The 15,137-nt window shown below is 44.6% G+C and overlaps 1 protein-coding gene across 1 annotated transcript in view; it reads right to left on the bottom strand.

Annotated features, from left to right (window-relative positions):
* tubg1 (tubulin, gamma 1) overlaps nt 1-15,137 on the bottom strand; it is a 111,561-nt gene that overhangs the window by 82,443 nt on the left and 13,981 nt on the right. The window contains exon 2 of the mRNA XM_080213751.1: nt 1,792-1,904. Within this exon, the coding sequence (XP_080069877.1) occupies nt 1,792-1,904 (113 nt within the window). The remainder of the gene's footprint in view (nt 1-1,791; nt 1,905-15,137) is intronic.

Below are 15,137 nucleotides of genomic sequence, written 5' to 3' on the forward strand. Positions count from 1 at the left end.
GAGGTGAAAGGTATTAAATTTGAGGCTACAGTCAGATTGGCCATGATTTTTCTGAATGGCGGAGCATGCTCAAGAGGCCAAGTGGTCTACTTTTCCTAATCTATACGAAGGAAGAATTTGAACATTCCTGTGGCCATGTCAATTTTCATAACTTTGCTATCCGATTTGCTACAAAACTTGCCTAAGCAATCCATTTTGATAGTCCTCACACTTCCAAGTAAACTTGAGGTAGAAGGAAGAAACCAAATTTGAAAAGAGGCTTGTGATTATTTCACAGAATCTCAGGATTCTAAATTGTGACAAATGAAGTTATTAAACAGAAAAAAATCTAAAGCCAGATATAAAATGTTCATTTAAAATTGTATTAAGTGTCTGTGCTAGCAATCCAGAATAGCTATTACTGTGACAAACTTATTCCAGACACCTAATTATGTTGCTGAAGTATAAGTACATAAATTAGTGAACAAACTTGAGTCTGGTGAGAGTCAGATCTCAAATTTTATTTACAGTATAGGACCCAAGGGGCCTTAACATATTTACCTTGCAATAGCAATCTAAAGATTGAAGCCATCATTTTCCAACTCATTGTTGAGGTTAGCTCAGGAAATATGGGTGAATTTCCCCTAGGTTGTGTCCTTTACTTGAATTAGTACAGAAGTTTATGGAGTTTTAAATTGAATTAGGTTCAGCATTAAGACTTTTGTGCTAGCTTAAAAAGAATGTGTTGGACGCTGGCCTTGTCCACAAAACAGGACCCATTCCCCGGCAGCATGAATCATTTTGGAGAGTTTCCACTGATTGTGCTTGCTTGTCGTCCTTTGAGAAGGCTCTATAAATTAAGTTGCTTATTTTGGGCACAAGGATACAATAAGCATGTTTATAGGCTTTAATTCTTTAGTAATTTATTAAGAAACTGATCACTTCACACCAATGGAATTATTAAATAGTATGATATGCCTTTTTCAGTTATTTCAAATTGGACTACTCACAGGACTAATCTGATTACACATACTTATATATTTGTCATAAACCCATTTTAGCTGTACTAATGAAACTGTGCTAGGTTACCACTCAACAATAAAAACATTTTTAAGGCACAATGGATGATAAAATTGCATTGTAAAACACTGTCATAAGAAAAATTACATTTGTCAAAATGCAAATTAGTTCAAATGGAAACTGAAGCAAAAAACCCATACTGAAAACCTCTACATTGGGTGTCAGGGAGGGGTCAGAGAAGCGTGGAGGGGACGGGTGGGCAGGAGAAGGGAGGTGGCTGGCAGGCGGGCGGGAGTGGGGAGCTGGCTGGTAGGATGGACTCCGGTCATGTTACAGGAGGTGGAAGTAGGTGATCTTACTTAGGGTGTAACTATGTAATTGAAATCTCACAGAGGTTAATTAGGACTCCGTGTTGGTGAATAGCCCGGTTCCTCAGTGGCCAAAGGTAGAATTGAAGGTAAAATTGCAAAGTCTGTGGCAGGGACACAAGATAATATCTTCAAGTCTATTGTTCCTAATTGAGGAAAACTTCTGATCATTGAGGAATGGACATCAAACAAGCAGTCTATCAATTTAGTGACAGTGGAGAGCACAAGAGAGATATTGCTGGCTGTATATGAGCAACCTAGTCTTGTGTTTTTGGATGTTGCTGAGAAGTAAGAGGAGTCAAGAGTAGATCTATTGAGGATACCAGAGTTGACTGTGTAGGAATGGGAAGAGAAGCAGAGGCTACCAAAAGCATTCCATTGCTCTTTGCATGATGTAGAGTGAGGTGGTGACTGGTAGCCATACCTGGTAGAAGAAGACATCCTTTCTGTCAGTGCCCTCAGTGGCAAATTCTTCAACAATCCCTTCAGGGCTTATACCATGTTCTGCACAAAGCTGTTTCCAGAACTCAAAGCCAACTGGGAAAACACAAAGATCAAATTAATAGTAGCCCTCAAGTTAAATACAGGTGGTATTCTCTGCTCTCCCTTTTCATGTGCCATTGGCCAGCAGCAGGATCTTCTAGTCCCTCCAGTTTCAAATATTAGAAGAGGAAAACAAGACTTATTTGAAAAGGTGGGATTAGAAAGAACACCTAGCTGCGTTTGGGCTTACAAGATCAAGATGGACCAAATGGCCTCCTCCTTTGCTGTAATTTTTCTAATGATTCCAAGTTTTTATTTACTGTAACTAAAAATACATAAATTTCATCTAAATATCAAAGCTGGAACTTTCCGGCTATTCACACTGGAGGGATGTACCAGTCCTGCTGACAGCACACCACTTCCACAGGCTTCCTGGCAGCATCAAGTGCTACCAAATAAACCTGCTGGACTTTAACCTGGTGTTGTGAGACTTCTTACTGAGCATCAAGTGGAGTCAGTGGGAGAGAGATGGTCAGAGGATTCTAGCCTCTCTCTGACGTTACATCACATAAGCACAACAGTTAAATGTTTCTGAAGATTTGATCTGCCCGCCCCATCTGTCATCCAAACTGGATGATCCAATTACATTAATACATTTCGTTTACTTTGGCAATTAGCATTCTATCCTCGAGAGGATTAGGAATTCATTGGTCAACTGAACCCTGTTTCCTTGCCCCTTTCTCAGTAGAGGCTACATTGCAGTTAATATTACAGCTAGAAGCAGAACCATTAATCGAGATTGAGAGGCGGCAAGATAGAAGTTTATAAAATGTTGAGAGGAATAGATAGGGTGGATTCTCAGAGGCTATTTCCCCGGGTTGAAATGGTCGCTACGAGAGGACACAGATTGAAGGTGCGGGGAGGCAAGTACAGAAGTGATGTTAGGGGTAAGTTTTTCACTCAGAGGGTGGTGAGTGAATGGAATCGGCTGCCGTCAGTGGTGGTGGAGGCGAACTCGCTGGGGTCTTTTAAAAGACTTCTGGATGAGTATATGGGGTTTTATGGGATTGGGGGTTATAGATAGGTCTATAGATTGGTAGGTGTTGATGTGATCGGCGCAACTCGTGGGCCAAAGGGCCTGTTTGTGCTGTAGTGTTCTATGTAACCCTTCCATTCATTTCAAAAGCCTTGCTACTACAGCTGCCTAGCCTACTTCTGATAATTGGATATATTACTCTATATTTCTTTATTCCAAAAGAATACAGTCTGTCTGCTTAAACCTATTTCCCATTATGCCAAGTGAAAAACTGCTTGCTGGTCAAAGTTCACAAGAAAATACAAAAATACAGTTTAAATCTATAATATTTGTCCAAAAAATTGTTATATTTGTGCTTACATAGACAATATCTTCATAGCATATAACTGTGGCATATTGTGATACCTTCAATAAATAAGGCACACTATGATCCCTAATATACTTTGTTTAATAGTCTTATAAAACAGGGGTTCCCATTTCCCCCACTACACTTCTGAAGTAGGGCTTAGTATAGAACAGTACAGCACCGTACACGCCCTTTGGCCCCTGATGTTGTGCCGAGCTACGTCCAAACTCAAGATCAAGCTATCCCACTCCCTATCTTTCTGGTGTGCTCCATGTGGCTATCCAATAACTGCTTGAAAGTTCCTGAAATGTCCAACTCCGCTATCACAGCAGGCAGTGTATTCCACACCCCAACCACTCTGGGTGAAGAATCTACCTCGGACATCCCTCCGATATCTCCCACCATGAATCTCACAGTTATGTCCCCTAGTAACAGCTACATCCACCCGAGGAAGTTGTCTCTGCACGTCCACTCTATCTATCCCCTTCATCATCTTATAAATCTCTACTAAAAATAGTCACCTCTCATCCTCTTCTGCTCTAAAGAGAAAAGCCCCAGCTCCCTCAACCTTTCCTCATAAGATCTACCCTCCAAACCAGGCAGCATCCTGATAAATCTCCTCTGCACTCTCTCCAATGCCTCCACATCCTTCTTACAGTGAGGCAACCAGAACTGAACATAATATTCCAAATGTGGTCTCACCAATGTCCAGTATAGTTGCAGCATAACCCCACGGCTCAAACTTAAACCCCCTGCTAATAAATGCTAACACACGATAAGCCTTCTTTATGGCTCTATCCACTTGAGTAGCAATCTTCAGGGATCTGTGGATATGAACCCCACGATCTCTCTGTTCCTCCACATTCTCAGAACCCTGCCGTTGGCCCTGTAATCCGCATTCAAATTTCTCCTACCGAAATGAATCACCTCGCACTTATCGGCCCAGCTCTGCATCCCATCAATGTCTCTCTGCAGCCTGCAAGAGTCCTCCACCTCTTCCACTAGTCCACCAATCTTGGTGTCATCAGCAAATTTACTAAGCCACCCTTCAGCCCCCTCTTCCAAGTCATTGATAGAAATCACAAATAGCATGGGACCCAGAACTGACTCCTGTGGTACACCACTGGTAACTGGCCTCCAGACTGAAAATTTTCCTTCCACCACCATCCTCTGTCTTCTACGAGACAGCCAATTACTTATCCAATTGGCCAAATTTCCTTCTATCCCACACGTCCTTACATGAGATAAAGAGTAGGCCATCTAGCCCTTCAAGCCTGCCCTGCCATTCAATGAGATCATGGCTGATCTGAAGTGGATCAGTTCCACTTTCCCGCTTTCTCACCATAACCCTTAATTCCCTTGTCTATCAAAAACCTATCTGCCCGTGACTTAAATATATTTAGCGAGGTAGCGTCCACCACTTCAACGGGCAGAGAATTCCACAGATTCACCACCCTTCGAGTGAAGAAGTTCCTCCTCAACTCCGATCTAAACTGACCCCCCCCCCCCTTGTCTTAAGGCTGTGCCCTCGAGTCCTGCTATCCTTTCTAAGCGGGAAGAATCTCTCTACCTCTACCCTATCCATCCCCTTCATTATCTTATGGAGGTCAGTCACCAGTGGAGTGACCCAGGGAAGAGAGACCAAATAGACTGGGTCTGTACTCGTTGAAGTTTAGCAGGATGAGGGGGGATCTTATAGAGACGTATAACATAGAACACTACAGCACAAACAGGCCCTTCGGCCCACAAGTTGCGCCGATCACATCAACACCTACCAATCCATAGACCTATCTATCACCCCCAATCCCATTAAATCCCATATACTCATCCAGAAGTCTTTTAAAAGACCCCAGCGAGTTCACCACCACCACCACTGACAGCAGCCGATTCCATTCACTCACCACCCTCTGAGTGAAAAACTTACCCCTAACATCACTTCTGTACTTTCCTCCCCGCACCTTCAATCTGTGTCCTCTCGTAGCAACCATTTCAACCCGGGGAAATAGCCTCTGAGAATCCACCCTATCTATTCCTCTCAACATTTTATAAACTTCTATCAGGTCGCCTCTCAACCTTCGTCTCTCCAGGGAAAAGAGTCCCAGCTCCCTCAACCTAACTTCATAAGGCATGCCTCCCAGTCCAGGCAACATCCTTGTAAATCTCCTCTGTACCCTTTCAATAGCTTCTACGTCTTTCCTATAGTGAGGCGACCAGAACTGCGCACAGTACTCCAAATGAGGCCTGACAAGGGTCTTATAAAGTTGCAGCATTACCTCCCGACTCCTAAACTCAATCCCTCGATTAATGAAGGCCAGTACACCATACGCCTTCTTGACCACATCCTCCACCTGCGAGGCCGATTTAAGAGTCCTGTGGATCCGGACCCCAAGATCCTTCTGCTCTTCAACACTACTAAGACTCTTGCCCTTGATAGTGTACTCGTTCATCCCGTTGGTTCTGCCAAAATGGACGACTACGCATTTATCCGCGTTGAGGTCCATCTGCCACTTCTCCGCCCAGTCCTGCATCCTATTTATGTCCTGCTGCAACTTCTGACATCCTTCCAGACCATCCACAACACCACCGACCTTCGTGTCATCAGCAAACTTACTTACCCATCCCTCCACTTCCTCATCCAGGTCATTTATGAAAATGACAAACAGCAAGGGTCCTAGAACAGATCCCTGGGGCACTCCACTGGTGACTGACCTCCATTCAGAAAAAGACCCATCCACAACCACTCTCTGCCTTCTGCAGGCAAGCCAGTTCTGGATCCACAAGGCCAAAGCCCCTTGGATCCCATGCCCTCTCACCTTCTCAAGAAGTCTTGCATGGGGGACCTTATCAAACGCCTTGCTGAAGTCCATGTACACCACGTCCACGGCACTTCCTTCGTCAACGTGTTCAGTCATATTATCGAAGAACTCAACGAGGCTCGTAAGGCACAACCTGCCCTTGACAAGTCCATGCTGACTATTCCTGATCATGTCAAACCTCTCCAAATGCTCGTAAATCTTGTCCCTCAGAAGCCTCTCCATCAGCTTACCAACCACTGAGGTCAGACTCACCGGTCGGTAATTTCCCGGGCTGTCCCTGTTCCCTTTCTTGAAAATAGGAACTACATCCGCAATCCTCCAATCTTCCGGAACCTCTCCCGTCTCCATTGACGACGCAAAGATCATCGCCAGGGGCTCTGCAATCTCTTCCCTCGCCTCCCACAGTATCCTGGGGTATATCCCATCTGGTCCCAGCGACTTATCTATCCTGATAGAATTCAAAAGTTCTAACACATCCTCCTCCTTAATATCCACATACTCAATCTTTTCCATCTGCTGCAAATCCGTAGCAAAATCTCCCAGATCAGTTTCCACTGTGAATACTGAGGCAAAGTACTCATTAAGCACCTCTGCCATTTCTTCTGGTTCCACACAGACCTTTCCCCCTTCACCTTTTATAGGGCCTATCCCTTCTCTTCTCATCCTTTTACCTTTCACATATTTATAGAAGGCCTTAGGATTCTCCTTAATCTTACCCACCAAGGTCTTCTCATGACCCCTTCCGGCTCTCCTAATTTCCCTTTTAAGCTCCTTTCTACAGTCTTTATACTCAAGATCCTTAACCTCTCCTAGTTCCCTGAACCTTTTGTACACCTTCCTTTTCCTCCTGACTAGGTTCAACACAGCCTTCGTGCACCACGGTTCCCGCAACCTACCAAAACCTCCTTGTCTCATCGGAATGTTGTCATTCAGAGCTCCAGACAAACATTCCTTGAATATCCGCCACCTTCCTTCGGTACTTCTCCCTAAGAACGCCTCCTTCCAGTTTATTTGTCCAAGTAACTTCCTGACTTCTTCGTATCTCCCCTTACTCCAGACAAACACCTTCCTAGCCTGCCTGATCCTATCTCGTTCCAATGCAATTGTGAAGGAGATAGAATTAAACTCACCATTCCCAAGATGCTCTCCTACCGAGAGATCCATCACCTGCCCTGGTTCATTCGCCAGTACCAGGTCAAGTACAGCCTCACCCCTCGTAGGCTTATCCACATACTGTGTCAGGAAACCTTCCTGAACACACGTAACAAACTCCTCCCCATCCAAACCCCTTACCCTAGGGATATTCCAGTCGATGTTTGGGAAATTGAAGTCTCCCATCACGACAACTCTGTTATTAATACATCTCTCCAGAGATGTATTATGTAACAAGGAAGGATTGATAAATGGTCGTCATAGAATCATAGAGCCCTACAGTGCAGAAATAGGCCCATCGGCCCATTGAGTCTGCACCGAACACAATCCCACCCAGGCCCTACCCCCATATCCCCCGACATATCTGCTAATCCCTCTAACTTACGCATCCCTGGACACTAAAGGGCAATTTCTTAGCATGGCCAATCAACCTAACCCGCACATCTTTGGACTGTGGGAGGAAAGCGGAGTACCTGGAGGAATCCCACACAGACACGAGGAGAATGTGCAAACTCCATACAGACAGTGACCCGAGCCAGGAATCAAACCCAGGGCCCTGGAGCTGTGAAGTAGCAGTGCTAACCACTGTGCTACCGTGCCACTGTGCTATCTGGTAGTTTGGGATCCTCTTAAAAGGAGCGATCACAGTATGCAGAGTTTCAAATTCAGACTGAAAGGCTGAAGACTGAGTCGTATACTCGGGTTTTATTGTTGGGCAAAGGTAATTAGGCCTAGGGAAGGAGTGGGCAAAAACATTCAAAGGGCAGGACAGTTGAAGAACAGTAGCAAACGTTTAGGGAGATACTAAATTTTTCTCAATTAAAGTTAAGTTTTCTCGTAATGGGACACTTTAATTTCCCAAACAGCGATTGGAATATCCCTAGGGTAAGGGGTTTGGATGGGGAGGAGTTTGTTAGGTGTGTTCAAGAGAAGGTAGAGCAGGAGGGTTTCCTGACACAGTATCTGGATAAGCCTACAAGAGGAGAAGCTGTACTCGATCTGGTACTGGCTGATGAACCTGGACAGGTGAAAGATCTCTCAGTAGGAGAACATCTTGGGGATACTGATCATAATTCTATCTCCTTTACGCCAGCATTGGAAAGAGACAGGATCAGGAAAGTTAGGAAAGTGTTTACCTGGGGTAAGGGGAAATATGAAGCCATCAGGAAGGAAATTAGACGAGTAAATTGGAAGGAGGCATTCTCGGGAAAAAGTACCGAAATAAGGTGGCAAATTTTCATGGAATGTTTGTCTAGAGTTCTGCACGACAATGTTCCGATGAGACAGAGAGGTTTTGGTAAGTTACGGGAACCGTGGTGCACGTAAGTTGCAATGACCCTAGTCAAAAAGAAAAGTAAAACATACAAAAGGTTCAGAGAGCTAGGAGATGTTAGGGATCTAGAGGAATATACGGCTTGTAGGAAGGAACTTAAGAAGGAAATTAGGAGAGCCAGAAGGGGTCTTGAGAAGGTCTTGGCAGGTAAGATTACGGAGAACCCCAAGGCATTCTACAAATATGTGAAGAGTAAAAGGATGAGATGTGAAGGAATAGGAACTATGAAATGTGAAGGTGGGAAAGTTTGTACAGAACCGGTAGAAATAGCAGAGATGCTTAATGAATACTTTACCTCGGTATTCATGATGGAAAATGATCTGGGTGGTTGTACTGCAGGCTTGTGGCAGACTGAAAAGATTGAGTACATGGACATTAAGAAAAAGGATGTGTTGGAAATTTTGAATAGCATCAAGATAGGTAGGTCACCAGGACCAGACGGGATGTACCCCAGGTTACTGTGGGAGACCCGGGAAGGGATTGTAGAACCTCTGGCGATGATCTTTGTGTCGATGGAGACGACGATTCTGGACAATTGGAGGATTGCAAATGTGGTTCCTATATTCAAGAAAGGTAATCGGGATAGCCCAGGAAATTACCAACCAATGAGTCTAACCTCAGTGGTTGCTAAGTTGATGGAGAAGGTTGAGGGACAGGATTTATGAACATTTAGAGAAGTTTAGTACGCTCAACAGTAGTCAGCACGGCTTTGTCAAAGGCAGATCGTGCCTTATGAGCCTGATTGAGTTCTTTGAAAATGTGACTAAATACATTGATGAAGGAAGAGTGGTAGATGTGATTTATGTGGACTTCAGCAAGGAGTTTGATAAGGTCCCCTATGAAAGACTTTTTGAGAAAATGAGAGGGCATGGGATCCAAGGGGCTTTGGCCTTGTGGATTCAGAACTGGCTTGCCCGCAGAAGGCAGAGAGTGCTTGTAAATAGGTCTTTTTCTGCATGGAGGTCGGTCACCAGTGGAGTGCCCCAGGGATCTGTTCTGGGATCTTTGCTGTTTATAATTTTCATAAATGACCTGGGTGAGGAAGTGGAGGGATGGGTTGGTAAGTTTGCCAACAACATGAAGGTTGGTGGTGTTGTGGATAGTTTGGAGGGATGTCAGAAGTTGCAGCGTGACATAGATAGGATGCAAGGCTGGGCGGAGAAGTGGCAGATGGACTTCAACCCAGATAAATGTGTAGTGGTCCATTTTGGCAGGTCCAATGGGATGAAGGAGTATAATATCAATGGTAAGACTCTTAGCAGTGTAGAGGATCAGAAGGACCTTGGGGTCCAGGTCCATAGGACTCTTAAATCAGCCTCGCAGGTAGAAGATGTGGTTAAGAAGGCTTATGGTGCACTGGCCTTCATCAATCAAGGGATTGAGTTTAGGAGTCGGGAGATAATGCTGCAGCTTTATAAGACCTTAGTCAGGCCCCACTTGGAGTACTATGCTCAGTTCTGGTTGCCTCATTACAGGAGGGATGTGGAAGCTATTGAAAGGGTGCAGAGGAGATTTACAAGGATGTTGCCTGGATTGGATGGCATGCCTTATGAGGATAGGCTGAGGGAGCTCGGTCTTTTCTCCTTAGAGAGACGAAGGATGAGAGGTGACCTGATAGAAGTGTATAAGATGTTGAGAGGTATTGATCGGGTGGATTCTCAGAGACTTTTTCCCAGGGCTGGAATGGTTGGTATGAGAGGACACAGGTTTAAGGTGCTGGGGAGTAGGTACAGAGGAGATATCAGGGGTAAGTTTTTCACTCAGCGGGTAGTGGGTAAGTGGAATCGGCTGCCGCAGCGGTGGTGGAGGCAAATGCGATAGGGTCTTTTAAGAGACTTCTGGATGAGTACGTGGGACTTAATAGAATTGAGGGTTATAGATAAGCCTAGTAGCTAAGGATATCATCTGCGCAACTTGTGGGCCGAAGGGCCTTTTGTGCTGTAGTTTTTTTACGTTCTAAAGTATATTCCTCAGAGGAAGAGAAATTGTAAAAAAGGTGAAAAATCATCTATGGCTTAACAAGAAAGTTAAGCGTAACATAAAGGTGAAAATAAGGGCATATCATACTGCAAAAGTTAGTGGCACTCTGGTGGATTAGGAGAACTTGAAATGTCAGCAAAGGTTTACTAACATCAAAAATCAAAAGAACTATGATCAACTACGAAAGGAAACTAGCAGAAAAAAAAAGCACTGATACCAAAAGTATATAAAAAGAGAATAGTGTTAGCAAATGCTGGCCCTTCAGAGGATAATGGTGAGGAAACCCAGAAATGGCAGAGGCACTAAACCAGTATTTTGTCTTTGCTTGTACAGTGGAAGATAATTTTTTTCCCAAAACCTGCAGTTACTACAGACAAATTTAGTGAAATTACTATAGGTAGAAAGAAGGCATTTGACAAGGTGCCGCATAAAAGACTGATCCAGAAGGTTAGATCCCAAGGGGTTGGGGGTAGAGTATTGGTTTGGATATAGGATTGGCTGACTAACAGAAAGGAGAGGGTCGAGGTAAGTACGTACTTTGCTGGATGGTGAACTGTAACATGCGGAGTTCTGCAGTTTCAGTTCTCAGACCTCAACTACTTACAATTTGCATAAATGATCTGAAAGCAAGGATAGACTGTAATAGCAAAATCCACGATAATACTAAAATAGGTGGGAAAGCAGACTGTGATGAGGGTATAAAGAGTTTACAGATAGATATTGACAGGCTAGGAGAATGAGCCAAAATCTGGCAGATGGAGCTTAATGTGGATAAGTGTGAGGTTATCTATTTTGGTTGTGAAAATAAAAGAGGAAATTATTATTGAAATAATATATTCAAAGTCCATAAGTGCAGAGGGATCTGGGTGTCCTTATGCATGAATCACAGAAAGTGGGTATGCAGGTGCAGCGTATAATAAGAAAGGCAAATAGAATCTTGGCATTTGTTGCAAAAGGACTAGATTTTAAAAGGAAAGAAATGTTTTACAATTGTATAAAGTGTTGGTGAGACCACACCTGGAATATCATGTCCAGTTTTGATCTCCTTACTTGAGGAAGGATATGATGGCATTGGAGGAAGTTCAGAAGATGTTTACCAGATTGATTTCAGGGCTGTCGTACGAGGAGTGGTTGAATAGCTGGGTTTTATACTCAGTGGAGTTCAGAAGAATGAGGGGGATCTGACCGAGGTATATAAAATGCTAAAGGGGATTGAAAAGGCGGAAGTTGATCACATGTTCCCTTGTGAGGCAGACCAGAACAAGAGGTCATAGACATAAACTGAGAAGAGGTAGCTTCAAAACTGAGATGAGGAGAAACAACTTCTCTTCAAGGGTTGTGAATCTGTGGAACTCACTGACCCAGAGTGCAGTGGAGACAGACTCAATCAAAAGATTTAAAAGAGATATAGATATGTTCCTGATGAGAAGCTGGATAAAGGGCTATGGGAAGGAAAATGGAACTGAGATCAGATAAGATCAGCTATTATCATTTTAAAGGGTGTAGTGGGCTCAAAGAGTTGAATTGCCTACTCCTGCTCCTAATTCCTTTGTTCCTATGTTAACGTGCAGATCTAGGTACTTTTTAAAGAGTTATGGGTCTCTGTCTCCACCACCAACTTGGGCAATGAATTCCTTAGTGTAAAAAAAATTTTCCTCATGTCTCCTCTACACTGACTGCCACTTATCTTGAATCTACGTCTCTTGGTTCTAGAATTCTCCACCATGGGAAACAATTTGATCCTGTCTGCCACATCACTTCCCCTCATAATTTTGTACATCTCTATCAAGTCACCCCTCATCCTTCTTTGTTCCAAGGAAAATTACCCCAACCTACCAATCTCTCCTCACAGCTACACTTTTCTAGCTCCGGTAACATATTTGTAAACCTCCTCTGCACTCTCTCCAGAGCAATTGCGTTCTTCCTGTAATACAGTGACCAGAATTGTATACAATACTCCAGTTGTGGCCTCACCATTGTTTCATACAATTCCAACAATATATTCCTGTTTTTGTATTCTATACCTCTGCTAATGAAGGAATGCATTCCATGTGCCTGCTTTACAACCTTGCTCCCTGCACTCCTGCCTTTAGGGACTTGTGCACATGTATGTCAAGATCTCTCATTTCATCTACCCTTTGTCATATATTCCCCCATACTGAACATAAGAACATAAGAAATAGGAGCAGGAGTAGGCCATCTAGCCCTTCAAATTGTTTCCCATGGTGGAGAATTCTAGAACCAAGAGACGTAGATTCAAGATAAGTGGCAGTCAGTATAGAGGAGACATGAGGAAAATTTTTTTTACACTAAGGAATTCATTGCCCAAGTTGGTGTGGATGAACAGAGGGATCTAGGTGTATGTGTACATAGATCCCTGAAAGTTGGGAATCAAGTAGATAAGGTTGTTAAGAAGGCATACGGTGTCTTGGCGTTTATTGGTAGGGGGATTGAATTTAGGAGTCGCAGCGTCATGTTGCAACTGTACACAACTCTGGTGCGGCCGCACTTGGAGGACTGTGTGCAGTTCTGGTCCCCACATTACAGGAAGGATGTGGAGGCTTTGGAGAGGGTGCAGAGGAGGTTTACCAGGATGTTGCCTGATATGGAGGGGAGGTCCTATGAGGAGAGACTGAGGGATTTGGGGTTGTTTTTGCTAGAAAGAAGGCGGCTAAGAGGGGATCTTATTGAAACATATAAGATGATTAGAGGTTTAGATAGGGTGGATAGTGATAGCCTTTTTCCTCGGATGGAGAAATCTAGCACGAGGGGGCATGGCTTTAAATTAAGGGGTGGTAGTTATAGGACGGATGTCAGGGGTAGGTTCTTTACACAGAGGGTGGTGAGGGATTGGAATGCCCTGCCTGCTGAGGTTGTAAATGTGCCTAGTTTGGGGGCGTTTAAGAGATCTGTGGATGGGTTTATGGACGAAAAGGGATTGGTTTAGATTAGTGGGTCATTGTTTTTTTTTAAACTGGTCGGCGCAACATCGTGGGCCGAAGGGCCTGTTCTGCGCTGTAATGTTCTACGTTCTATGTTCAAGCCTGCCCCGCCATTCAATAAGATCATGGCTGATCTGAAGTGGATCAGTTCCACTTTCCCGCTTTCTCCCCATAACCCTTAATCCCCTTGCCTACCAAAAACCTATCTACCCGCGTCTTAAATATATTTAGCGAGGTAGCCTCCACCACTTCAACGGGCAGAGAATTCCAGAGATTCACTACCCTTTGAGTGAAGAAGTTCCTCCTCAACTCTGTTGTAAACTGCGCCCCCCCCCCTTATCTTGAGGCGGTGCCCTCTAGTCCTGCTGTCCTTTCTGAGCGGGAAGAACCTCTCCATCTCTACCCTATCCATCCCTTTCATCACCTTATACGTCTCAATGAGATCCCCCCTCATCCTTCTAAACTCTAACGAGTGCAAGCCCAGTCTATTCAGCCTCAACTCATAGCTCAACGCCCTCAACTCCGGTATCAGCCTAGTGAACCTCCTCTGCCAAAATATCCTTGCGCAAGTGCGGCGACCAAAACTGCACACAGTACTCCAGCTGCGGCCTCACCAGTGCCCTGTACAGTTGCAGCAAGACCTCCCTACTTTTATATTCAATCCCCCTCGTTATGAAGGCCAGCATCCCATTTGCCTTCCTGACCACCTGCTGCACCTGCAGGCTGGGTTTTTGCGACTCATAAGAACATAAGAAATAGGAGCAGGAGTAGGCCATCTGGCCCCTCGAGCCTGCCCCGCCATTCAATAAGATCATGGCTGATCTGTCGTGGCTCAGTTCCACTTTCCCGCCCTCTCCCCATAACCCTTAATCCCCTCTCTTATCAAAAACCCATCAACCCGCTTCTTAAAAATATTTAGCGAGGTAGCCTCCACCACTTCAACGGGCAGAGAATTCCAGAGATTCACCACCCTTTGAGTGAAGAAGTTCTTCCTCAACTGCGTTCAAAACCGCCCCCCCTTTATCTTGAGGCTGTGTCCCCTAGTCCTAGTCTTTTTTGAGCAGGAAGAGTCTCTCCACCTCTATCCTATCCATCCCATTCATCATCTTATACGTCTCAATGAGATCTCCCCTCATTCTTCTAAACTTTAACGAGTACAAGCCTAGTTTATTCAGCCTCTCCTCATGCACAAGGACCCCAGGTCCTTCTGCACCGTAGCATGCTGCAGCTTTTCGCCCTGTAAGTAGTAGTCCTACTACTATTAATTGGATAACCTCACACGTGCCGACATTGTATTCCATCTGCCAGGTCCTCGCCCACTCGCTCAGCCTATCTAGATCCCTCTGCAGACTTTCCAAACCCTCCACACAATTTGCTGTACCACTTATCTTTGTGTCATCGGCAAATTTCGACACCTTACACTCAGCTCCCTCCTCCAGATCATCTATATAAATGGTAAATAGCTGAGGCCCCAGCACCGATCCCTGGGGCACTCCACTAGTCACCAACCACCAATCCGAATAGCACCCACTGACACCCACTCTCTCCCTCCTACTTGACAGCCAATCCTCTATCCACGCTCACACCTTACCCCCAACTCCATGCCCCCTAACCTTCTGTAACAACCTTTTGTGTGGCACCTTATCAAACGCCTTCTGAAAAATCGAGAAACACCACATCCA

The sequence above is a fragment of the Carcharhinus amblyrhynchos genome, chromosome 27, assembly GCF_965287045.1.
Source record: "Carcharhinus amblyrhynchos chromosome 27, sCarAmb.v2.hapA, whole genome shotgun sequence".
In the NCBI taxonomy this organism is placed as follows: domain Eukaryota; kingdom Metazoa; phylum Chordata; class Chondrichthyes; order Carcharhiniformes; family Carcharhinidae; genus Carcharhinus; species Carcharhinus amblyrhynchos.